At 44.7% G+C, this 27349-nt stretch overlaps 1 protein-coding gene across 9 annotated transcripts in view; it reads left to right on the top strand.

Annotated features, from left to right (window-relative positions):
- Positions 1 to 27349, top strand: part of LOC120957438 (fat-like cadherin-related tumor suppressor homolog) — a 258528-nt gene that overhangs the window by 220628 nt on the left and 10551 nt on the right. For 7 of the 9 annotated variants that reach the window (XM_049609724.1, XM_049609728.1, XM_049609727.1 and 4 more), the window contains 8 exons: positions 2197 to 3993; positions 4109 to 5092; positions 6909 to 7092; positions 12744 to 12767; positions 21000 to 21236; positions 23011 to 23211; positions 23964 to 24364; positions 26841 to 27294. In XM_049609724.1, the coding sequence (XP_049465681.1) occupies positions 2197 to 3993; positions 4109 to 5092; positions 6909 to 7092; positions 12744 to 12767; positions 21000 to 21236; positions 23011 to 23211; positions 23964 to 24364; positions 26841 to 27294 (4282 nt within the window). The remainder of the gene's footprint in view (positions 1 to 2196; positions 3994 to 4108; positions 5093 to 6908; positions 7093 to 12743; positions 12768 to 20999; positions 21237 to 23010; positions 23212 to 23963; positions 24365 to 26840; positions 27295 to 27349) is intronic. The other 2 variants (XM_040379650.2, XM_049609731.1) reach the window with 1 other exon arrangement.

The following is a 27349-nucleotide window of genomic DNA, read 5'->3' as shown; positions in this document are numbered from 1 at the left end:
TATAAACACGCGCAAATAGCATATTACTGGTTTACTCCGCAGCGGAACGTGGGCAAGGGTGGGCAAGGGAAGAAGATGATAGAAGCAAAGTCAACTCAATCCTGGAGAAAAGGCGTCGAATGTCAGGATGCTCTCCACACAACTCCCCGGGACATGAGTGTATCGTGCCCCGGTAACGACGATGATGACGAATGACTAGCCGGGGCTGGTTCGTTATCCACACTCCATCCGGGATAGTATAGGGGTGAACGGGGCAAAATGAGCACCCTCTAGCTAAGCATTATGTTACAGTAAGCTTAAATTCCAAGGCTCAAAATTTATTCTCTTTTTGAACAGCATGTAGGTGTTATAACTCGTTATTAAAAAAAAGCATAATAAGATTCAGTTTTGTGCAGGGAAAATGATGTTTTTCTCGGAATCAATTCCGGCTAGCTCCGATGTTTTTTTTAATCGATTCCGGATAGCAGATTCGGAATCAGTTTCCGGAATCGATTCCGGAATTGGAATCTGCTCCGGAATTGGTCCCAGAATTGGTTCCAGAATCGGCTCCGGAATTGGAATTGGCTTCGAAATTGGTTCCGGAATCGATTCTGGAATTGGTTCCTGAATCGGCTCCGGAATTGAGTCCTGAATCGACTCAGGAATTGGTTCCTGAATCGGCTCTGGAATCGGAATTGGTTCCGGAATCGGCTCAGGAATCAGAATCAGCTCTGGAATCGGAATAGGCTCCGAAATCAGAATCGGCTTTTAAATTGGATTCGGTTTCGGCATCTCCATAAGAATAGACATTTTGATCTAATGATGCAACGTATTGATAGCCGCAAAGAATCAAAATTTGCTTGTAATCGATCCATTCGCATGGAGATTCCCGAATTGTTTTCGCTTCTGGAACTTCTTACTTCAATTCAAGAAATGATTCTCATTCCGGAGCTAATTCCAATTCTGGACTCAATTCTGATTCCGTTACCGGAACAAATTGCGAATCCCAGATCGATACAGAATCCGGAGCCGATTCTGATTCCGCAGCCGATTCTGATCGCGAAACCGACTCCGGAATCGGCTCCGAAATCGGCCCCAGAGTCGACTCCAGAATGAGATCCAGAGTCAACTCCGGAAGTGGCTCCGGAATTGAATCCGGAATTGGCTCCAGAAACGACTTCGAAATCGAAATCAGTTCGGGAATTGATTCCGAATACGGAATCGGAATCGGGCTGGTCGACATTTCAGGAAACATGCGCAAAAGCTTTGACCATTCCCCAAGCGCTATTACTGTGGTTCATATTTCCCATTTTTCAGGCTATGTACCAATTTTAATCCATATATTAGTGGAGATCATATAATCAATGTAACAATAATCATGGTTTGTGGGAAATTCAAAAGAATATTCATTAAACTGGTTCAGCTGTCCATATTGCCCCGCTTTCCCCTACGTACGTCGTCAGCGGATTGGATCCATGCATATATGTACCCACAAAACAGTGTAGAGCGTAGAGTAAGAATGTACAGACAGAGCCAGACAACGGCGATACAAAAAAATCCCTCTTTTCCTATGCACAAACATGCACCCACTGGGTGTTAAATCTTCGCACGGGGACGATATATTGTTTCGTCGTTGTTTTCTCCTACCGCGAGCATCTGGAGGTGGCAGAATGCAAAAGGGGCGGGAGAAATTGACTCGAGTTGAGCAAGCGACCCGGCGAGTAGCGCGAGTGTGGGATAAATTCTATTACGCTGAAATGTTTGCTATTTGTTTGCGAATGGAATACGCTTTCCGATATGGTGTCAGCGACAGGCTAACCCCAAAGAGTGGGATCTTGTATGCGAATTGACTGGCGCAAAAACAAACAGGATATGAAAGAGAATGTATCAATTTAGAAGCGCAATTTGCTTCTACTCGACGGGTTTCATGAAAAAGCGCCGAGACAAGGGGCGAGACAATCCATCGTTTGCAGAGCAGAGTGGTATGGCAACATCAAAAGGGAAATGGCACAATTCTGTGACTCAAAAGTTAATGAACCACGTTAACGTAGCTATTTTTAGAAAGCCAAAGTAGAAGAAGCTAGCATAAACAATGTCTTTATTAATGTAGTAATGATTATGCGTTTGTGTTTTTATTTTACGCCCCAACAAAACCGCTATCAACTATTCCCACCCGCTCTCTAATGCGCCTTTTCATTATCTTTCGGTCCCATGCAGGTACTGGCAACGGATCAGGATATCGGCGAAAACGGTCGCGTCACGTACTCGATCAAGCCGGGCCGCGGGAAGGCGAAAAAGTTCCGCATCGATCCGGACACGGGCGTGATCTATGCGGCCCGCACGTTCGAGATCGACACCGAGTACGATCTGCTGGTGCGGGCGGAAGACCACGGCGTGCCGAAGCGCTCCCAGCAGGCGCGCGTCGTCGTGGCCGTCGTCGGTGTGCCGCTCGAGTCGGAGAACGCACCGGTGGTGAAGACGGGCGACCAGCACGTGGAGGTGACGGAGAGCGATGCGCCCGGCTACCTGGTGACGCTGATCCAAGCGTCCGATGCCGACGGCGAGCAGGTCTGGTACGACATTGTGGGCGGCGACGAGCGGCACGAGTTCTACATCGGGCGGGACAATGGGAACGTGCTGCTGGCGAAGTATCTGGACTGGGAGCGGCAGCGTGAGTACAACATCACGATCAGCATCTCGGACGGGGTGCACATGGTGTACACGCAGCTGTACGTGTCGGTGATCGACATCAACGACCATCGGCCCGAGTTTACCGAGTCGGTGTACCGGGTGGACATTTCGGAGAACATCGAGGAGGGCATGGAGGTGCTGCAGCTGCACGCAACGGACGAGGACGAGGATAAGAAGCTGTTCTACAGCTTGCACGCGGCCAGGGATCCGGTATCGCTGAAGCTGTTCCGGGTGGATTCGGTCACCGGGAGCATCGTGATGGCGCATCGGCTCGATCGGGAAACGCTCGCCGAGCACGTGCTGATAGTGATTGTGAAGGATCAGGGTACGCCGGCGAAGCGCAACTACGCCACCGTCATCATTACCGTGCACGACCATAACGACCATGCGCCCGAGTTCACGACGAAGATCGTGCAGGGGAAGGTGTACGAGACGGCGGCGGTCGGGACGCAGGTGGTGCAGGTGTACGCGATCGATCGGGACGTGGGCGACAATGCGCAGATCGCGTACACGATCGTGAGCGGCAACATTGGCAACGTGTTCGGCATCGATCCGAGCATGGGCGTGATCAGTGTGGCGAAGCAGCTCGACATCAGCGCGCTGTCCGAGTACATGCTGCAGGTGAAGGCGACCGATGGTGGGAAGCCGCCGCTCTCCTCCCAGATCCCGGTGCACATCATGATCGGCATGGCGGACAACGCACCGCCCCGCTTCATCTCGGACGATCCGGCGGCGGAAATCTACGAAAACCAACCGATCGGCACGTTCGTCATACATCTGGAGGCACGCAGCACCTCGTCGCTGCTGTTCCAGATCATCGGCGGCAACGTGGGCGACATGTTCTTCATCAACCCGTCGACGGGCGTGATCACGACGAAGGACCAGCTCGACTACGAGCACAACAAGTTCTACAATTTGACGGTGCGCGCCACGAACATGGCGTCGGCGTCGGCCACCTGCTCGGTCACTATTAACGTGCTGGACCGCAACGACAACGTGCCGTACTTCGAGCAGCAGGTGTACTGGGGCGAGGTATCGGAGGCGGCCCCGATCGGATCGCTCGTGCTGACGCTGTCGGAAGCACTGGCGCCGAACGTGAGCGGCAGTGCGATAACGGGCAACCATAATCATCTCGTGAACGCTTCGCTGCCGCTCGTAATCCGGGCGCGGGACGATGATTCCGGCCTGAATGCGCTGCTTCACTATGACATCCTGGATATGCTGCCGCGCAGGTACTTCCACATCGACTCGAGCACCGGCGCGATCAAGACGATCATGTTCCTGGACCACGAAAAGATCCCGTTCTTCAGCTTTCACGTCAAGGTAAGTGGTTTGTGGTGTGGAGAAGTGTGTGTGTGTGTGTGTGTGTTTTTTTTTTTAATTAAACGTGTACCACATTGCCTTTTTGGTTCGTTTTCTTTTGCCACAATTTCTTCAGGTAACTGATCTCGGCAAGCCACGGCTGACGTCGGAACTGACCGCGGAAGTTCGCATCAACATCACGGACGTGAACGACTGTGCGCCGACGTTCAGCCAGAGCGAGTACAACGTGACGCTGCTGCTGCCGACCTACGCCAACGTGGCCGTGCTGCAAGTGAACGCGACCGACGAGGACAGCTCGGAAAACTCCACCCTCCGGTACGACATCATCGAGGGCAACCGGGACGGTGTGTTCGCAATCGATGCCACCACCGGCATCATTACGACGCGGGACGTCGAAAGCATTGGCCCCGCCTACCGGCTAGCGGTGCGCGTCTCAGACGGCAAGTTCGCGAAGGTGGCGCAGGTGCACGTGAACGTCGAGACGTCCGAAAACTCGGGCCTCATCTTTCAGCGCCCGACGTACGAGGGTTCCATCATGGAGAACAGTACGAAAATCAGCACCGTCGCGGTGGTGAACGTGCTCGGCTCGACGCTGAACGAACACATCGAGTTTGCCATCCTCAACCCGACGGACATGTTTCAGATTGGGCTAACGTCCGGCGCGATCCAGACGACGGGCCGCAAGTTCGATCGGGAGGTGCGCGACAACTACGAGCTCATCGTGGAGGCCCGCTCCCAGCAGCCGGACCGGGAGAAACCGCGCGTCGCTCACGTCATCGTGAACGTGACGATACTGGACATCAACGACAACTGTCCGATGTTTGTGAACCTGCCGTACTACGCGGTCGTGTCGGTGGACGATCCGCGCGGCTCCGTCATCACGAAGGTGCACGCGCTCGACCTGGACAGCTTCGAGAATGGGGAGGTACGGTACGAGATGAAGCGCGGGCACGGCGAGCTGTTCAAGGTGGACCGCAAGACGGGCGAGGTGACGCTGAAGCAGACGCTAGAGGGCCACAACCGCGACTACGAGCTGCTGATATCGGCGTACGACGGCGGCATCACACCCTGCTCGACGGACGTTACCGTACACGTGAAGGTAAGAAATGGGTTTGCTTCTCACTCGTTGTTTTCTTTTTTTTTTGCTTCTGCTTTTCACCACGCCGGAAGCATCCGCGTTCGAGCTCGGCGAGTCGGTTCAATCGGTCCATTCATGCGATGCCTCCCTGGGAAGACGCAACCCGTAATAAATCAGGAAGTTTTTCAAGAGGAACCTATTACCGTTCTTCAGCCACGGTATCGGCATTCAGTGTGTGTATGTGTGTGTGTTTCACCAAACAACCCCATCCCGGCCGGATCTCCGGCGAAGCGATGGGGTACGACCGGTTGGCCATCCCATCCCTTTGTTTGAGGTTTACTGTTACTTTTATCGCTCGTCCTTTTTCTCATCCCCATCTCCTGCTGTCAAGAGTTTCTTTCAGTTAGAATAACATTTTGTTGTAACACACCGCACACGCATGCCCCCTTGTTTTGGGTTTTTTTGGGGGGGTTCGTCTCCTAACCTTCCCGACGTGATACGAGCTTCATGAATCATGGACGTGTTCACACGTCCCATTGGCTGGAACGGATGGACGACGGAACAATCCTTTTTTTTTTGTTTGGTGGGGAGAACGGTGTGTACACCCATTCAACATCACATCCTGCTGCAGCTGCTTATCATCGCCCCGGAGAGCTCCCTCCGGCATTTTGGGCAGCGACCTTTTCATCAGGTCGGAAACGATCAACCGTTGGAAGCATCCGTGCACGAACAGAGCACCCGGTTGTATGGCTCCCTCATATGTCTTCGTGTAACAGACTACTTGACTACGTACAAAACGACCAAACTGTATGCCAATAAGCGTTAAGGTAACAACGGGGCCAAGCAGGTAGAGCAGGACCGCACGGAAGGATACGAAACATTTGGTTCGCTTTTGATTGAATGCAGTCATTAATCATGGTATATCCTGCCTATATGCCGTGCCGAGCTGCATTAGCCATCTCTTTCCCCTGAGGTGTCTCCCCCGCCCTCCATTCCAGGCCGGTTTAGGCTCTAGATTTCTCACCTGTTTTTCTTCTCGCTGGTGCGCCGTTTTGTACATCGCGGGAAGCTTCTTTTTTTACTTCACCGCTGGGTGGCGGCACAATCGGACAAATTTATCACAACAGGATTAGGGTCAGCAGCGTATTTTCCCACTGCAGGTGGATTGCGGTGTTGCGCGGTTGCGAAGGTGTATTTGTTCGAGATTTGTTTCCCAGGAAGTGTCTATTTTGTATGTGCCGGAAGTTGGTTCATCGCTAGCGGCGCACACCTGCCCGGTGCGAAAAGGCGCGTTTTACTTATTAATTTTGAAAGCCCATTTTTCTGTGCCAACCACCGATCTGGGTCACTTGGCAAACATTGGGGCCCTTGTGGGGCTGTGTGAATTTCAAAAACCGTTCAATTTAGCATTATCTTCTGCGCTGAATGATTACTCCCGCCCCCCCCCCCCCATTTGCATATCATTTGCATTTGGCCGGTCGAGCTGATAAAATTTGCCATCTGGTAAGCTCTAGCCTTCACCTAAATTTATGCTCATTTTTCTTTTTTGGTCCCACATGCCCTCTGTCCTATCATATAGTCTCTTTGGAAAGTGCTCACCTGAGGCAATGCTGATTTTTTTTGTCTCTCTCTCTGTTCTGGAGCGTCTAACCTGACCCAGCTTACGGTTTCGATCATTGAATTCAACTTAAACATGCTCTAAACCGACGTTCGATTGAATCGTTCGTCGGACGGTTGGCCACAGCTCGCAGGCAGCTAGACCTGCTAGATGCACCACAACCACATTCTCATCTCGTCTGTCGATTTGCTTCTTCTACTCCTTTCCCCCTTGGCACAGGTGATAGATAAATCGATGCCGGTGTTCAGCAAGCAGTTCTACTCGGACACGGTTGCGGAAAACATCGAGCTGCATTCGCCACTGTCGGTTGCCATCCAGGCGGAGAGCCCGCTCGGCCGGAAGCTGATCTACAGCATCGTGAAGGGCAACGAGATGGAGGAGTTTGCCGTCGATTTCAACACGGGTAAGTCACGCAACGCACGCCCTGCGGTAGAGACCCAGTTTTCTCTCCAGTTTTTTTTTTGTGTGTGCTCTATTTTCTTTCTTAACAGCAATATAGTGAAACCGTACTTCCCCCCAGCTCAAACTGTCATCCGATAAATTAGTATTGAGAACCCACACCAGAAGCTATGTGGGCCTCAGGGTTCGCTCCCTTTCGCTCTAGAATCTGTTCTTTCCATCCGCTGCTGTGGTGCAAAACTTTTGGTCCTTCGAACCGGATTCCTGTTCACGTGGTCGATTGCTAGAAGAAGCTTTTTTTTTGGGTTAGCCACTATTCTCTACTCGGACGTTCTGAGCAGCATGGGGCGGTGGTTACCACCCACTACCGAAAGTGATAGAAGACCTCAAACAGTCACACACACACACAGACACACGGATGCAGGCATAGAAAAATATTGCTGTGTTCTGTTCCTCACTTTCTCATTCTCCGGGTCCGGTTTCCGGTGGACGGAAACCAATGCACCGTGTAGCGGGTTGCAAACAGTTCCAGAGAATTAATTTCCTTGACGTTCACCGGGAGGATACGGTACCGGCCAGACCGGCCTGGTCTCGATTCGTGCTTCGTCACTTTCACGTTTTACGTGATATTTTTCTTTCCAATTCGCTGGCGATTTTTTCTGCGCCTCTCCTTCGCTCTCCGTCTCTCAATCTGCTTTGTTTTAGGTAAGGTTTTGATCGTGTTTTTTTTCTTTCTATGGCTGGCATATCATCACCAAAAAAAAATCTCTTCGTCGATTAAAAGAAATCGACAAAGTGAAACAATCTCCCAGATTCCACCAGGTCTTTTGTGTGTCCAAGCTTTGCAGCGGAGGCAATTTTTTTGTTTGTGTATGTGTGTTGGAATTTTCTTACTGTTGGGAAGTGCTAGCCGGCACTCGTCAAGCATTCGTTGTTTCGCTTGGTTTTTTTGGTCGTTTGTTTTCGGTAAGCTCCTTCCAACGGGGGGTAGAATTTAATAAACTCGCTTCATCGAACAGTAGTTACATTTTTGTCTCGAATCGCGCCGCTGCTCGTTACTTCGTCCTGCTGCCGGTGGTACGGTTGCTGATACTTTCGGACGGAGCTAAATTCCTCACAAGTTTGGAGCTGTTGGAATGTTGCTTCCACTGTTGCTCGGTCGGTTCTGCTGGTGCTCGCTGCCTTTGATGCTGCTGCTGCTGCTCTGCGATGGAGCGTGATCTCTAGTAAAAAAAAAAAAAAAAAAAAAAAAAAAAAAAAAAAAAAAAAAAAAAAAAAAACAGGAACGTTGAAACATTACGCGATTAAAGTTTGGCATCGGAATGGCATTTTCTCCCGTGTTGAGCTGCTTGTGCGCTGTTGGTGTTATTGTTGTGTTGTTTTTTTTACATTACAAAGCAGAGGAGTCATAATTCACGTGCATCAAATTCTACCGCGCTACTGCGCCAGACAAATATTTTACCACACCATTCGGCGCGGTGAACGGTTGCGCTTGTGTGACGATTAGCTAGCGTTCGCCTTCGTATAGAAGTGTATGAAACAATAAAGTGTCCTGCCCCAGCTAATCGCTCTACTGCTGCAACGGAAGCAAGGAACAAAATGGGTCCCTAATTTAAGGCTGTGTCTTGGTTTGAAATGGTGCATTACTATACCGTTGTTTAGGCTGCCTTTTTTTTACTATCCTTCTCCAAATCGACACGCAACCGATCGTTTGCTAATTGGCTTCGCTGTATAGCTATAAACGCCTAAATGTAGGCAATTTCGTGAACTTTAAGTGTACGAGTGGGTTGAGGAAGAATTAAATTTGTTTTAGAAAGAAAGCAATGGCACCAGCTACCAGACGGTAGTTGGCAGGATTTTATTGCGTTTCCATTTCCGGCATGCTCCGGCATATCCGGTCATTAGGATACGTATCGCGCGCTAGTTGGTCGTTTTGCTTCATTCCTTGGTAAGGGGTTTACTGCGGTTTCGTGTAATGGGGCTTCGACTGGTGGTTTAAACAGATATAATTTATCCCGATAGTGTTATTTTCTAGTGAAAAGTATTACCTAATTTTCCTGTTGATATTTTCTTTTTACTCCTTCTATAGTAAAAGAACAAAAATAAATAATTGGGTGGAATAAGTAAAAGCAAAATGAAAATGGCAAAAAATGCCCTTTATGAAATTAAACCATCCAATTGGATTGATTTTTCCCCCCATTTCTAATCAAGATGGAACTCTCAAACGTCACTTTGTAAGTGTTGCATTGCACCATACACCCCTTTTCGCTTCCATTTCAAAGCAAGCAAATCACACAGCAAATTGGTTTCAATTTTCAATTCTTCCCTCGACCGGACGATAATTGAGATACCGAAACCTTCGTAATGCTCCCTGCGCTCCTTTGGGTAAAAGTTCATTACAGCAATTGAAAATGCATTTTCAAACACTCTCGTGCAAACCGTGTGCGCGCGTGTGTGTGTGTGTGTGTGTGTGTGTGATACATTGGCTACAGCATGGAAGCGTTCGTCTATACGCGCTGCTATCCTCTTCAATTTGACCTTTCCATGCATGGAGCTACACGAAATGTGCAACACAACACTGTGCTTGTGTGTGTTGCCATCATCAAGCGCTCGATTGTAAGAAATGCGTCGGGTGAAATGCCAATGAATTGACCTTTTGGTGCTCTCGCGTTTCGTACGTTCGTTCGCTTTGCCATCGACACCCTAATTGCCGCTCGATTGGAGTCGATCTTTATTTGCTTCGGAGAAGTCATCATACTGTGAACCTTATCTTACAATTAGGTTTGCTTGCAAAGGGTAAAGCAACGGCCAATCGTTTTAGTTTCAAGCAAAAATCGCTTTGCAATTTCTTTCACTTCGTGGGCTATACTTTAATAGTGCATCTGATCCACTCAGCAAAAGAGCAAAGCTTGAAGTCGAAATAAAGCACAATCTCGTAGCAGCTTCAATGCAGCAAACGTCCATTCGCTTTGTTCACATTGTTGCACTATTCAAATCGTTCGTTCGGAAATGGACAGCCTTTTTAACGGCGTGCCCATTCCGCACAACAGAGTGCAATAAAAATGCTTCCTTCGGGATGAATAAAATTACTCATCCACCTTCGCTAGTGGCACGATTTGAGTAATTTTGTATATATGTGTGTGTGTGCTTTTCCACCGACACAGTCAACCAGTACAGTCCAGCAGATCACCTAACGAGCAAAACGGACGCTGACTTTGTACGAACCAACAAGCAACCCACACCCACATACACGCACGCCTCCCGGCGGCCGGCTTTGTTCGTGATTCCGTAACAATGTCTTATTTTCCGGTTAAGTTGCTTCGCCAAGCCGTACGGAACCGGATCAAAACAGCAATCAAAACGGTTTACTGTTGCCGCACACACTCGCTGCGCTAGAACTGCTGCCGGTTTAGAGCTTTAAATCGTTTGCCGTGCGCTATCGTTTGTGTGTTGTTCTGGATAAATCTTTCTCGATGAAGATGTGAGCAAAAAGAGGAAAACAATATCTGTTGGAAATTTAGGAAAGAAAAGGATGAAAAATCCTTCGCAGAGCAAAAGTTATCAACAACAAGCACACCGAGAGAGGGGGAAAGCTCGACTTAAAAGAAAACCGGAAATCCTTTTGGAAAAATGACAAACAATATTGCTTTTTTTATTCTCTTCTTTATCTGGTCCAGTTTGAAAATTTTGAAAGGATCTAAAATCTTGTCCTTGGGAGAACATGTCTTTATCGTGTGACAAAAGCGGATACCACATCCGCCCGAAGATAGAAAATGTATTGTCAACCGTGGAAGAGTATTTTGCCAATATTCGCTTTAATAAAGCTTTATTATGTGCTAGTGCTACATTGGACAATGTATTTTATTTATATTCTTCGTTGCGAAGGATTTATATTGTGCCAGTGACGTGAAGCAATTGAAAGTATGCAATTCGTTATTTTCATCTATCTTTATGTAACAAATCTCGTAAAAGCTTTAAAGAAGAAAACACTCGCAGTGGAATAAAAAAAAAAATAAAATGATTAAAAATATTTAAGTCTTAAGTCTTTTAAGCTGTTGTTTCTATAAGTTTAGTTTTGTATTTTGGATTGCATACATAAAGGCGTTATATCACTATAGTATAAAAAGCTACAGGTTACAATATATTGCATAAACAAAGGCGGATAATGGCAAATATTATTTGCTCTGCATCAAACCGCATAGATAAAACAATACATAACATAGCTATATATGACTGATTCGCAAGATACACTTTTAATCATTTAGTGTAATGTAACACATAGCTAATGAGCTTCATTAACGGCATTCCAACGTGTGTTTGATTTGCTATTGTTCATAGGCAAATTGTGCACATTCTGTGAACAAACGCTTATATGAATACTAGCTTTTGCTCGTGTTGAGGTTTTCACTACACTAATTAAATGCCTACCCTTAATTAGCGGGTGGGCTGCATACAATTTCCTTGCTCCGGAAATTGCAATTAAATTAGTATTCTACCTAAAATTCCACTTGCTTCCCAGAAGAATCTTTTGGTAGAAAATGTAGCACCAGCAACATTGTACATTTCGCACGTTTCCGCTGTTACTGTCCCTGTCTTAAATGTTTACTGCTACGAACATACACACACATCAAAGACGCATTCCTGCTGCAATTAGCAATGCACGTACCTTGTGCGGGGCAGGAAACAAATTCCCTGTCACTTTTGACTAGCATTTGGCCACCGAGTACAGCTTTCTTTAGCGGGCGCAAAGTCACGCGCTATTTCCATCGGAATGCCATAATTGCAGCCCGGGTAGGGCGAGATTTGGTTTGTTTAATTTGGTCAACAATAACATCAACACCATACGCAGCGTTCCAGCAGCAGCAGCAGCAGCATCAAAGGCAGCATTTCCAGTAAGCAAAACATTGCCGCGTTACTTACGGTCAATACAGGCAGGGCTATGCCGCCAGTCGAGATTAATTATGTTTACATTCGCTAGGCGCCACTGCTTATAGCGCGAGGCAGTATGATTGAGGCTCACATTACATACATTTAGGCGCTCATGTTGCCATAACGGGCACGGTTTTTGCTTCAAGGTGGTCGGTCATTAAGCATCGAGCGGTGAAAAAATGTGTATTAACGACGAGGCAACATACCGGGTACGGGGTTTGCGGGTAATAACGATGGTAAAATTGCTATTCACATTATTTCGTGTAATTGAATCTACATACATTCATCAAGCTCAAAATTGATACATCATTCACGCTTAATGCTCTGCATATAAATACACCGATCATGTTCATGTGGTGCAGCGTTGGCAAAGGTATTTATCGTGGTAATTGTAATTCAAATGTGTTTTTGTGTTTTTCTTTTATGTTGATATGTTTGCAAACTTCACTCACAAAATGGTGCCAAATGCAAATGTAATCCTTTCAACGCTTCGGTTGAGCTCTAGCACACAATAGGCGTCCACGAGTGTACCAAGCCGTTTGATCCGTATCGATAACACAACAGCAAAGCGCATCAAACAGCTACATCGAAGCGCACGCGAAGCGCATTAATGTTCCCGGAACTACATGATTTTATTTCCATTTCCATTCAAATGATTATTCTATTTTCTGTGTCTCTTTTCTACCATTTCTTGCCACATCGTCAACCATCACGTCCGCGATCAAGCTCCGGACAGTACCAACGGGCCATGTGAGTATCGCAAGAGACGAAATTTAACTCGACCAAAAAAAAAAAAACACACATTCAAATCCCATCGAAATCCTCCACTGCTCGTGTTTTGTATTTTGTGTTTGTTGTTGTCGTCGTCCTCAATGTGTTGTTGTGCACTAGCTGTATAGATTGTGTCGTAAATTATTCACACGTTTGTTTTTGTTGATGTTCTTATTCACTCCCACTCATCCTCTGGATTGTTGCACAACGATCTTTAATATGCTTACCAAACGTGTTTACTTTCACACACTAGCTCGCAGCAATTACTAGCCTAATGCACACAAACATGAGATGCTAAATTAAACACAGTTTGCTCACAATAATACTCATAATAATTTACATTTTGCGTGTCTTCGTTTTTTTGTGTTTTGATGTTGTTATTTTAACCATTCTGTCTTTTTGTGTCGTAAAACGTTCACATGTGCTCCTTTTTAACAATCATCGAAACCTTATAACTCTATAGTTGCCATTCAGCTTGCATACATTTAGGGGTATAATGATTTGTATCATCGTATTATTTTTTCTTTTCTTTTGAGTCAACTAAATTTTAAGCTTACGAACTAAATATGCATTTATTCAAAGTATTATGTCAATTTCACGCTTATTCATTCCTTTAATCGAGTTATGATTGCAATATGTTTATAGGATTTAGTTATAGGTTCCAGAACCAAAAAAACTTAAATTTCAAATCATCTACTCTCACACGATCTTTGTTTGTCCGATCTTTTCATCCGAGGGAATAAAAACAAACACTCAAATCGTTTCGTACGAAACTTTTTCTCGTCATGGATATTCGTTTTCATTACTGTCATGCCACAGCCATGCAAAACATAAAACAGTTTTGCAAGCAACGGACACTTTTTCAATGAAATTCCCACGATTTCAAAAGTGTTTCAAATTGGAAAAAAAATAAAAAAATTAACTAAAAAACAACAACAATAAAGTTAAATTAAAATCCATTTCATCCATCCTTTGGTAGAAAATTGCATAAATTATTTCTATGAACTTGTTTTGCCTTTACCTTTTTTCCAAGTACCCGTTTGTCGTGTTGCACTTCATACATTTAAAACATTCAGTACCACCACCACCACTACGTGAATTTTGGGGGCGTGTGTTGCTCGCAACGATTGGCGAGTAATGTTTGCCCTGGCTCTATTTTAAACACATCCATCTTTACAGTGCCCCGATTTCCGGGCTACACAGCAGCACAGCATTCGCCAAACACTCGGCCAACCCGTGCTTGCAAGCGATTTCCCAATCTCCCAACCCATTTCATGTTTTTGAGCGTGTATGTGTGCTAGTGGGCTTTTCCCGGTACTGTGATACAGTATTATTTTAGCGACGCTGTGGTGCAGCAATGCTTTTTGTGTTTTAGCTGGTGTCACCTTTCAACCATGTTATTGGTTCTAACGAGAGAATGGAGCATATTTATGGGAGAAATTCATATAGTTTTTGTTTTTTTTGTTTTGGTATTTTGCAAAAAGAAACTGATAAAACACTCCGCTCAGGTGTTGAAATATTCAAAACCCACTACTGTCCACACTTGGTTTCGCTTGCTGCAAAGCAAACCCAGTAGTAGCACGGCTTAATCCGAATCCTACCTAGGCCTCACATGGGGTTAGAAAATTGAGATCGTAGATATTCTGCCCCACACACTCATCGATCTGTTGTTAGTTTTCGCACTGCATCCCCGTTATCGGCACATTTATTGTTCTGGTAGAATCGATGGATTTTTCATTTTGGCTTTTGGATAGAAGCTTTTTGCATTGAGCCTAGTAGACCTACAGATGATGGCGTGGTGCTTCGAATACTTTTTTCCATTTATACAGCGTTGGGTTATTTACTTAGTTTTGCGCATTTGTCGCAGAGATCGCAGATATTGAATAGGTGTTGTTTAATTGGAAGTAATGCAATTTTCTTTCTGAATGCTTGTCAATCAATCATTTAAATTGGTTGGAAAAGTTTGTTTCTTTTTTGCATTAGCTGTATGACACGTGGCAGTACGTCAAGTTGTTTGGTAATGTTTGTACATTTTCGCTCGTTATTTGTAAGAAACTGATATAAGTCGTAATTGTGATATTTTTCAACAATATTTTAAATGTTTCAAATGTTTAAAACATCTAAACCTAAGGGATAAATGTTGTAAATTGCACATGCAAAAAGTTTTTGAAATAATTGATCTCTGATAGTAAATGTGTAAATGATGACGATATTTATTAACTGATCTAAACTACAATAATACTTCAGTGCTAGCGCCATCTATGTGCTATTAACTACTGAGTAAAGTATTATATTTTGCCACTAAAAACGGGACGCTTACTTTGCTCACGCACCTAATACACCGGTTTATAGCCCTAAGCTTGTGCGCTCTCGTAGCCCAGAACCGTTGCTACACTATCGTTCGACTAATAGGATCGGTTGTGTGTACTGAGCCGCTGCGTTTCCTTTTTTTCCGGTGCGGCGAAATCTCGATTGTTGCACCAACGGTTATAGTTTTAGGATATTGTACGGAGTGAAACCAGTCTAAAGCACTATCCGAAGCAATATTAAATCATCGATGGAAAATATTTCCCTCCCCTATCGGACGCGGTATGGTTTGAACGGTTATTCACTATCTGTCCTTTCCCCCCCAACACATTCTAGCGCGTTGCCGACGGGACAGGTTTGCGGGTGGATTTTCGAAGCTTGCCATTGTGCGATTTTATGATCCCCGGAATTGCACCGGAATTAACTTTCCGGTCCGGATTTTGCGAGTGTGGTGTTTTGATCGTCGAACCAGTTGCGTTCTATGTCCTTTTTTCGGGGCTTTTTTTTTGTTGTTGGTTCGCTACTCACGCGATAAGGTTGACATATCGTGGTTTGTTGGAACACTCGAGCAAGATTTAAATGCAGAGCGGTGAGTAACAAAACCCCTTTTCATAGTTTGTGGAAATCTATCGCGTGCGATGAAAGCTCAAACGGAGACCAATTCACAGTGGAATGGCTCTGGACTTTGAGTAAGCCTATGAAAGTGTGTGCGCTAAAGAATATCTAATATTTTGTTTAATCCCCTCTCGAATAGAACTAGCATCGTAAACAATTTCCCATTTTAATATTTGAAGCCTGAAAAACTGAAAATATACTAACCCAGACACTCGCGTTATCAACATTCACCCCATTGCGTAAATATTCGTAAATAAATATGTAGTTATGCGTTGGCTTTCTTTTCACTTTAATTCCTTGTCGCTTTGTCCACGCCTAAATGGAAGAAAATGCAGTCTGGACAGACAAAAAATACATGATACCCCCTACATAGACTTAAAAAACACTCAAACAAAGAAATAGGCATGTGTTTTTGGTGTGAAAATGATGGCGATCAGTATCGGGGAAACACAAAAATGGCACAAAAAAAAATGCAACGACACACCGCCCCAATACAATGAAAGCCCATTGAAAGCCCTTAAAACGAGAATCTCCATTACGATGCGTAAACGCCGATAAAACGAGGGGCAAAAGGGAGCGCGGGCCCAAAAGAAAAAAAAAGATTCCGATTCCGAGATTTAATCGATATTCAAACGCGTGCGGTGTTGGAAAAACGGTGCATTTTTCCGTCCATCCCCTTTTTATTCCTATTTCTGTTAAATCCTCTCACGCCCACGCATCATACGCGATATGGGTGGTAAAACAGATGAATGATTTCGTTGATTGAAGCATTGTGCGCGGTGACTGGGTCTTCTGCCAAATCCGGCTTACACACGTTACAACAATAAAGTAAAAAAAAAAAAGCCAACACACCCATAGAATCGGCGAGCAAAATATTCTTATTTCGAACAAAGCAGTAAAATTGCACAACCAAAGCCAACGAAACGCAAATTTGTTTGGAGTTTCCGCACAGCGGTTTGGTTCGTTTGAAGTTTGTGCGATCGTATTGATCACATGAAGCAGCGAGAACCTTTCAGAAGCAATTGGAATATTTGTAGGATTTTCCCGATTTTTTCTGTATTAACTTGTATAGTTATTTTTGAAGCTTTTTGAAGATCTTTTGAAGCTTTTGATAATGGAAAAAAGTAAAGTGTTTCAAATATGATAACGAACACTATCTGATAGATGCTGCCTTAGGTCGATAGCATCAGAGCATCAGAGAGTGTGGCGCTACTTTTTCTTCTTGCCTTATACCTGAAATTGTTTGCATTTGATATCGTTATTTAATACAACAAATATTTAAAAAGTGATATTCCTATGCATACTAAAAGATACTATTAACAGTACTATTTAGGCAAGCTTAACTAAAATGCTTTAAAGGGTTTGCAGTTGTAATGGTAATAAAACTTCAAATAGTTCCTTTAATGGTATAACTCATCTAAAATAATTCATCTTTTAATCATTTCGATATTTGACCATGTTTCAAATTCAAATAAATCGTTAGCATGTATTGAATAACTTTCTGTAATTTTAACTAGCTTCTATTAGCTTTTGATTTTCTTTAAAATCTGGTTGAAACTAATCAACGATTGGTAGCCAGAACTCTCTCACATCATTATCTCGAAACCAGCTCGTTTCATTTCCCGAAACCCCGCCACATACTCGTTTGTACGGCAACCGACTAAAAATGAGCAGGTCCCGACTCATTAAAATAGCTACCCCTTTCCGATACGGCATGTCCCTATCGCACAAATTATGCAGCCGAGAATTGCTTCCGATCGACCTCCCAAAAACACAACATTTTTGAAACCATCAAACTACAATCATCCGTTTCACCCTCGATATTCATGCGAAATCATCATCCCGGCTGTTTCTAATTTATTTGCACAGCATGTTTTATGTTCAATCTGCACTCTTCTCTCACACACCGACCTCCCTCCCTCTCTCTCTCTCTTTTTGGCGGACACCAATATATTCAAATAAATTGATATCTCGTTTCCCGGAAGCTTTTCGAATTCGATATTTCGATCCGTTTGGCAATTAGTTTGCTGCAATAAGTAACCACCATGAGCACACTGGTTCGTATGCACGCAGGGAAGTGCATTAAAGTACACTTTCCAACCGATCTGCCACACTATAATGAGATGTTCGAGCACATCGTTTCGGGGAGTTGGTTGGGGAAATCCATTGGCCTGGGACGCGCACCGTGTGTACAGCCGACAAGCTATCACTTTCGTTTGGTTTTGGGTCGACAGTATACAAACTGTTTGGAAAACGCACACACACCCATACATACATACTCTCGCAGTGGTCAATTTCGATTTCACAGTGTTAATGTGGAGCCACGCACATCACGCCTAAGTGTGGCTTGGTGTGAAAAACCCTCCGACGAACAAATTGGGAAATGAAACTGGAGCATTGCTTTTGCGTACAGCAGCGTACAGCGGTTCATGGGGCAACACTTTCATTTCGGGCGGAAAATCACGTACGCATTTTGTGTTTGGAAAAACGGCCACACCGTTACGATCAACCCGCCGGTTACCCTGAACCCGCAAAACCGAGCGTATGAAAACCACAAACTATGCGTTTCCCATAATGATAATACATAAACACCTTCCTAAGGTGTGGCTTCGCTCACGTGCGCGCCCCTCCTTGCTGTGGTAATGGTGCAGAATAGACTAAACACGCTCGTTCGGCAGGGCTACGCGTTTCGTCTACTGCAGCATTCCAGCCGAAAAGGGGAACCAAGTGCAGGAGGAATGATGATGAGATTGTTTCGGAAATGCAATGCGGTTCGTGCCGTGAGGCTACAGTCCGGCTTGGGGGAATGAAGTGGTTTCCGGAATGGAAACAATTAGTTTTATGTAGGTTTTTTGTTGCTTTAGGTGCGACGATTTGGGAATTTTAGTGTGACAAATATCCTGTGATGTTGGGAAGAAAAACAACACTGCAAAGAAACCGCATCTAAATTTATGACTTTTCTCTAATGCACGGTTAGGATGTTTTGTGTAAACGCTTCATTTAAATGTTAATGGCATGAATGATAAAGCAATTAAAATTACTTACATATGGCTGATTGGGAGCTTCCTGTTTTACTAGCAATGCAATGAAAATAAAATTAAATAAATTTACTGCTTAAATTCCTGTTTGCAAGAAATTGCATTTGATAATTATTCAATTATGTTTATTTTTAAATATCATTTGATTAAAAATAAGTTTACTATTAACATCGAATGTATCGTTCAATCAAATGTTGCATGTTATAAGAATCGTCGGTGACAATAGCTCGCATCGCGAAAGGAATGGTTTAAAATTAACAGTCGTTAAAAATTAACCAGAATCGTTTAAAATTGCTAGAATTTGGCATCGCGAACACATTGTTAATTTCATTTGTTCATTTGTTAATTTTAACGACTGGTCCTATGCCGTCGTTAAACAAACGACTGCTCGAATTTTTTCCCCGTGTTTGCCTATATGCGATATCGAGCAGTCGTTAACTGTTTTGACGATCGTTTATTTTAACAGAAATGAACAACAAATGAACTCGGTTAAACCAAAATGAACTTTAAACGACTGTTAAAATGTGTTCATTTATTCGCGATGCCGGCTAATATTTAGAGGCTTTTACATTATTAATTAAATAACCGAATTAAAAAATTAAATAGAATATTTATAATGAATAAATTAAATATTAAATTTGGGTGCAACGCTAATTTGAATTAAAAAGGTAGTTTATCAATAATTTGCATACCTTTAGGCGATTGAAAATACTCTAATATGGAAGCCACTTACACAATTAGATTAAAAAATAATTTTATAATTAATTCGAACGTAACGTTCCATCAAAAGCATATTTTCAGAAACGTTGCTGGCAGTATTTTGAGTTTTTTTTAAATTAACTAAAAAACCGAATTAAAAAATTAAATAGAATATTTATAATGAATAAATTAAATATTAAATTTAGGTGAAACGCTAATTTCCATTCAAAAGGTAGTGAATCAATAATTTGCATACCTTTAGGCGATTGAAAATACTCAAAGTGGAAAGCCACTTACACAACTACCGCTGGCGGATTTGTTTATTTAGTGCACCAACGTGTTTTTTCACAAACAAATCAAACTGCTATTTGAGTTCGCAGCGTGCAATCAATAATTAATGCTCGCTTTATGCTTCAAAAAATCGCATTAAAATGTTAACTGTCAGCCCGACGCTGAATTCGCATACTGCCGGGCGCCTGTGCACGATCCTCGCAGGCAGGCCACTAATTTGCATGCAATTACTTGCGTTTATCGTTTTTCGTTCATTGCTAACGCCAGGTTCGCTGCTGTGTTTGTGTTTTAAATTTATAAATTCACTTTTATCGCTCAATTCAGCAAAGGTGTGCCGCGCACACCCACTGCTGAATGGTAATGTGCACAGGACGGGTTCACTCCCATTCTTTCCCTCTACTCCATCGCTCTCGCTCTCTCTCTACTACAGCATTGCCATCATTTATTTTGAGAAATATGTAGCTTTCAGCGTGCACAGTGTGAACCTCCCGTACGAAAGCGCACGTTAATTTAAACCTTTGCCTGATAGCTTTCCCTTTCCACTGGCTTGCATCTTCCGGCGCCTGCATGCCCGCGCCGCAGTGTGTATGATGAGTATTGGCGAAACACACAATTTATTCTCGGTGGGCGCTCAAAAATGTACAAAAGTGTTATTTGCATTTTGCACCCACCTTTCGGCAAGGTGTGTGGCATGGCGGCAGTGGTCTGTAAAGTGCTAGTGCTGCGTTTATGTCGGTCCAGTCCCTTAACCACCTGTTCGTATCGCTCACCGAGGAAAAGTCATTCTCCCAGGCATACCGTTTCCTCCCCTTTTCCTCCTCACCCGTCAAACCTCACCGAGACGCCCCGGGTCTCCAGCATGTTACGGAATGGTTTGTTTTATGTTGTGGCTTGCAAAGTGGCATGAAACCGTATATTTGCACATATAGTCGTTCTCTCTGCACCCTTCTTACTGTGTTGTAAACCGTCTCGCTGAAATTGCCTGCTAAGAGACGGTTCGCAAATAATCATCCTTATAAAAGTGTGTGCTTTTTGCAACAGCAAAAAAAAATATAATAATCTTAATATTTAATGTGTTTCTTCTTTGCTCTCTCTCTCTTCCTTCATATCGTCCATTTTCTTCTGTTTTTCCTTTTGCTCAACGCTACTGACAACGCTGCTGACACCATGATGCTGACGACGACGACGATATCTTCCCTGCACCACCACACGTCGCTCTTCCGGATGTAATAAAAAAAAATCTCCCACCCAATCCCAAAAGGTGCCATCTACGTCGTGGACGAGCTGGACTACGAGCGGCGGCAGACTTATGAACTTTTAATTAGAGCCACGGACAGCGTGTCGGGCGTGTCGGCCGAGGTGCCCGTGTCGGTGCTGGTGCAGGACGTGAACGACTGCCCGCCGGAAATCGAGCAGGACAGCTACAACATCACCGTGTCCGAGCGGGCCCCCTTCGGTACGGCCATCCTGAAGGTGCAGGCAAAGGATAACGACACCGGTAAGTCCCACCCGTGCGACAGCCGTAAAGATGTGCCTTGCCCGTCACACCTGCACCTGCCCGAATCCTACGTTTAGCGTGTGAACCGGTGGCAGCAGGACCTCAGGATATTGGATCCTGCCTCTCAGTCTTGTGTGTGAGTGAGTTTCGGGGAGTTTTTTTTGCTGTTGCCCTCCGAACAATAATGGAGCTCTATTAGGCGAACGGAATGTCTCATTCCATTCCCGGTGATACTGGCCGGACCTTTCAGCAAAATCCCACAAAGCCACATGTCCACAAGAGATTCGTTGACATTGATTGCTCGCAACAAAAAAAGCAACCATCTCCTCATGGACTTCGTGTTCCTGTAACAAAACCAAAAGTCCAAGGACAGCAAGGATTTCCAGTCTTTTTTATTTCCTTTTTTTCTTTTACACTTTCGTAAAAGGACAATATTTTCATCCCGATGGAATTTGGTCCGTTTTCTGGTCCCGCCGTGGACGCAGAAATGATTGATGAGTTTCATCGCAACGTCCAAAACGTCCGATCCCCGGTCGGTCCCGTCGGAAAGATCCGTCCTAATGATTGGCAGCTTCCTTTTGCTCGTTGCGCTGTGTGGCGATGCTCGGAAGTACGATATTGTCGGTGTCGCCGGCTATTAACTTCAATTACAAACCATTTCCAGTGGGATGGTAAGGCACACCTGTCCGTGAATTGATTTTTCATCCCGGTTTCTTACTCGCCGCTGCCCAGAGAAGTTCCAGAAAGAATCCAGCTGGATAACGAGAATTGATACCAAGCGCGTGATACGTCAAGATTGTACTCATTACGTTCCGCGCAAGGTGTTCCGGGTTGATAACAGTCCCTTTCAATCTTAATTTAAATTGTCCGTGTTGCTTTTACTTATACGAAACATAGCCTGCTCCTTAAATATGTGTGCAATTATGATTTAGAGCAAAATAACTCATTAGAATTGCGCCTACTCGTCCCAGAGAGAGAGAGAGAGAGCGAGAAATGTTCTCCGGGCGTGCAGTTCCAGTTGGATCATTATAAGTCATTTACCTAGTCATATGCTGCCAACACGATTCCAAGTAAATCCCCAAGTGGTGAGAACCAGTTCTAACCCAAGCGCCACATATCTCGCACTGGCACTTGGGGGGGTTCGCTTTGGTCGACTTCTTTTATCACCATAATCATCATTACCGCGGGGAACGAGTTGGCAGAAGCATCATCGACATGTCGGGCGTACTTCTTCGCCGCTTCGGGTACTTATCTAATGAGAACTCCGTCACACTCGAGCCGTGCAGCACCACAATCGAGACGGCACCACGACCACCGGTGCACGGTGAAGAACGTTACTCTCGACCACGCACCACCATTACGTGTGAGAGGATGCGCTTGTGGGCGAAGCACTTGAGTGGCATTCCGTATACGAATGGTTGCCGTTCTGCTTCCCAAACCAGTGCCATCCGTAGCTACGGCGTAGAAGATCTTTCGGTGGAAGCAATCCCATACGACAAACGAAGAAAAAAAACAAACACAAAAAAGGGAAAAATCTTTTCCAACGTCGTACGAAAAGCAGCTGCTAAAGGATTCATTCAATCGTTTTATTTGACACGGGACCGCATCATCCGCCCCTCTCAGCTCCCCATGTCTCTGCTCCGTGCGCTCTGTTGCTCATCGTTTTAATTAAGCATGTCGGTAGCACTGGTTACAAATTTGCTAACATTGTACCACTCGTACGTCACCTTTTCTGTGTTTTTGTTTTGTTTTTCCTTCCCGTCCAACCCTGCAGGTATCAACCAGGTAATCAACTACGCACTGCAGACGGATTCCAAGAACACCTCCGAACACTTCCACATGGACCCGGCGGACGGGGTGATCTATCTGAAGAAATCGCTCGACCACGAAACGCTCAGCCACCATCACTTTACCGTCGTTGCGTCGGACAAGGGCGTACCGAGCCTGAGCTCCACTGCCCACGTCTGGGTGTCAGGTAATGGCGGGGAAGGGGTGACAAACATTTGTTTTGATTTAGTTCCAGGGTGCTTTTGTGTTCGGGGCCATACGTGTAGCGTAGGTTAGGTACAGGGAGTTTGTGTGGTTGAAGGAAAATTAGTGGTGTAGTACTAACTAGACCTGATGTCGTTTCATTGTGTAATCATTATCTGTTTTAATGCTTTTTTTTCATTTTTAACTTCACAAATTGGATCTGGAACTTGGAAATTTTAAATTGAGTTGTTTATTTTCTCAACTATAGTAAATCTGTTTAATCATAAATGCCCAATGCTAAAATGCCTAAATGTATGCAAAATAATTTCAATCTTTGCTGTCTTTGTTAATTGTTAACTCAAATTAGGCCTAAAGGTAATAAGCGCCTTAAACTATGCAAATAATGTTTTATGGCAAAACAAAAATTCTAACTTGTTTTTACCTGGTAAGCGCCTAAAGGTATACAAAACGAATTACTTTGGTTCTTATGTCTTTTCTTTTCGATATATGTTTTAATATATAATGGATAAAAGTCTAAGTTGTGTTGATTGTTGCATTAGTTTTGTGTTAAACTTGATTTCAATATTTATAAAAAAAAAACTTTTATCTTTTATTTTATTTTTTTAACATTCAACCAAAAATCAGCTTAGGCAAATTTTATACTTTTGCCATAAAAGTTTTTAAAATATATATTTTTTCTATACATTTGTTTAATAACCATACCATTTCCTTCAACTTTTCTTTCCCACACTCCAGTTATGGACATGAACGATAACCCGCCCAAGTTCGAGCAGCCGTCGTACTCATGCGTCCTGTCCGAGCACGCATCCCGCGGCCAGTTCGTGACGGTCGTGTCGGCCTCCGATCCGGATTACATCGATCACGATCGGCTCGTGTACACGATTGCCCAGGGCAACGAGCTGCAGACGTACGGGATCGATCCGGTGAGCGGCATCATCACGCTGGTCAACATGCAGAACTTTGCCGAGAAGCATGTATCCATCCTGAACGTCTCGGTAACGGACGGCGTGTACACCAGCTTTACGCGCGTCAAAATCACCATCCTGCCGGCTAACCTGCACAATCCCGTGTTCGAGCACATGTTCTACGATGCGAAGGTGGACGAGAACCAGCTGGCCGGGCGGCTCGTAACAACGGTAAGACCAGCCCATCCAATCTCCGGGGTTTGGGAAAAAACATGCTTCAACCATAAACCCGTCTGAACGGAAGCGGGTGTATCTCATTTTCGAGCCCTATCCGGTGCCCTAATTTCGCAAGCAATTCACTTGCTGATGCTTGCCACCGTACAAATCCCATGCAATCCCGCAGGATGGGAAGCACCGTACATCGTTTGCTTTAATTTATGTTAAAAGCGCCGCGAATTCCCGAAGCCGAAACAACAACGGTAGCGCGTGGGCTTCGCCCAAAGTTTGCGCAAGTTTCTCCGCTCCGCTGTTTGCTGATTGAGCGGTTCGTCGGGTAGCCATCGAGGAACAACCACATCCCCCGTACGGTATAGGGTAACGTTTGGCGCAAAGGTTGGGAAGTGAAAACAATCTCACGCTTGTTCGTTGTTTAACCGAACGGCTAGAGGATAGTTCTTGAGTAGGGAAACATACCGAAACCATGCTCGTTCCAGTAAACCGTAACCGCAACGCAACACCATTTGTGTTAATTATAATTTTGTAAATCATAATTAAAACACAGATCCTGCAGTAGTAACAATCAGGCATTAGCTCATTGGAAGGTGAATTTTGTAACACAAATTGCATAAATCTAGGCGCTTAAAGCAATTATTTTATTTTTTTATAGCATATATGTTTGGACATTATTTTCGTTGTTTTTAAATTACTAGTTAAATTCTTCAATTTCTTTATGGCAAATATGCCCTCTTTATTAGAAAACACCTCTTTCTTACATTTAAATCTGGTTTCAGAATGACGTGTTAGGAATTTAATAGAGAGGGAAGCATTTAAAACAACACCTTCCTAAAGCCAGTCCCAAGCTGGTATTTAAACTGATTAAGTAGTTTCACTCCCGAGTCGTACCTTGATAGCCTCCCTTGCGAATGTACGATCAAGTGGCTTTAAATTATCTACCTGTTTATAAAGTTGAACTTCTTCCCGAACTCAATCCCGGAGGAAACCCCTTTTGTAGCATGCCCAATGGTACACGATAAAGATATAATATTAGGAGTCGTTTCGCTCACAGCTAGAAACACATAAATCTACATTTTCAGCTGTCTGTTTTTTTGGGAGGACGAGGTCTGCAACTGCAGCACCACTACCACCAGAGCACGAAACAGAAATTACAAACTTCACCGCTCCCATCTCCTAAAAACCAAATCCCTGCAATTTAATAGTGGTCTCAAACAAAATCAGGGTAAGAGGCACATTTGGGAACTGTGTGTTTCGTTTGTGGATATGTGAGTACGTATCTCTGCCGCCCCGAAAACCCGACATCGACGCATTAGTAGTACCGACGTACGGAACAGAAGTTTCGCTCCGAAAGAAAATAGGAATGCAAATTGGATGCAATTAAGCCACACGTCGTCGACGTGTACCAGTCGTACTCGTCGGTGTTCGGTCTTCTGCACCATTTCCTTCGCCTGCAACAGCCGTTTAAACGCCCTCCTATGTGTGCGCGTGTGTGTGCGTGTGTGAACTCTCGTAGGTGTGCATGACGAGAAAAATGCTGATTTATGCTAAGCGCTGGGAAACGGTTTTCTTGCAGCCCGAGCCTGAGCTCGGCGATGGGGGAAGGTTTGCCTTCACGGAAGAAACGCCTAAATGCATGCTATCAAAATGTTACCCGACACCCGTACGTTCGCGCTGGCATAAAGACCGTGCATTTATTTTCTTGGCGAATGAGTTTCGTACAATTTTACTTTAAGCTTGGCATGCTACTCGAACGTACAATTACTAAACCCCGTATCTGGTGTTATTATTTGTACTGAATTTTCCTCCCATTACCATTTCATACTAAGCGACGAACCTTTTTTTATTATTGCGAATAATGAAAAGACACCTTCATTATTGAAAACGAAACCGAAATAGTTGGGGAAAAAACCATAAATGGTGAGCAAATTTAATACAAACCATTTTTTTTCTTAATCTACCCCCACTTTGGCACTGGCTAGCAGACCTGTGGTTATTGGTGTTTTTATCTCACTGACCACAAAATGACATTTCCAACGCTTTCAATGTATGTCGGCAGGGAGGAGAATCGAATCTGCGGTTCAGTCGGAAGTGAAATCAGGTCACATTGCAACACCTTCGCTGTGTATTTTTGTGTGTTATTTTGTGTGCCATTTTACGTACCGTTTCACTTTCTCACTAGACCCTGCTTGTATTGCGAGAAGCAAAACCCCGTCATTAGCTCTCTTTTTTTTTTGTTAACACTTTCACATCCGCCAGTCTTTTCCGGTGAAATGAGCAAACAAATTGACCTTCGCCTTAATTTGAGGCTATTTATATTCCGGGCAGCAATCGATGCTCTCGGCACACACCGGCTACGTTCGTGAGCGGCATCTTGAACCTGCAAAGCCGTCCCAAACTTAAAGCAGCCTTTGCTTCGTGCTTTAATCGGAGCTTTTTTCCCTTTTCACACATTTTTTTCCTTGCTTTATCTCAGGTCAAGGCGACGGATAAGGACTTTGGCGAGTACGGCCGGCTAGCGTACTCCATCATCTCCGACGACATGCAGGAATACTTCTCGATCGATAAGGAGAAGGGCGAAATCGTGACGAAGAAAAAGCTCGACCGGGAGGAGCGCATGCAGTACGACATCCCGGTGATGGCGGTCGACGCGGGCGGGCGGGCCGGGTTCAGCACGGTGCGGCTGCGCGTCGGCGACGAGAACGACAATCAGCCGGTGTTCCAGTACCGGGAGTACAAGACGCTCATCCAGGGCAACCTGACGGTGAACACGACGTTCTACCGGGTGCGGGCGGTCGATGCGGACGACAACCAGAATGCGGTGGTGAAGTACTCGATCTTTGACTCGCAGAACAGCGGCATCCGGGAGCTGTTCGGGGTAGACGAGAATACGGGCGGCCTGTACCTGCAGAAGAGTGCCGTGCAGTGGGGTAAGTTGCAGGAATTTTATAGAAAATTGATTAATATGTTAGCAAAAGAATTTCT

The sequence above is a fragment of the Anopheles coluzzii genome, chromosome 3 (genome assembly GCF_943734685.1).
Source record: "Anopheles coluzzii chromosome 3, AcolN3, whole genome shotgun sequence".
Lineage (NCBI taxonomy): Eukaryota > Metazoa > Arthropoda > Insecta > Diptera > Culicidae > Anopheles > Anopheles coluzzii.
The sequence above is the reverse complement of the archived record's forward strand: the minus strand, read 5'-3'. Positions and strand labels throughout refer to the sequence as shown.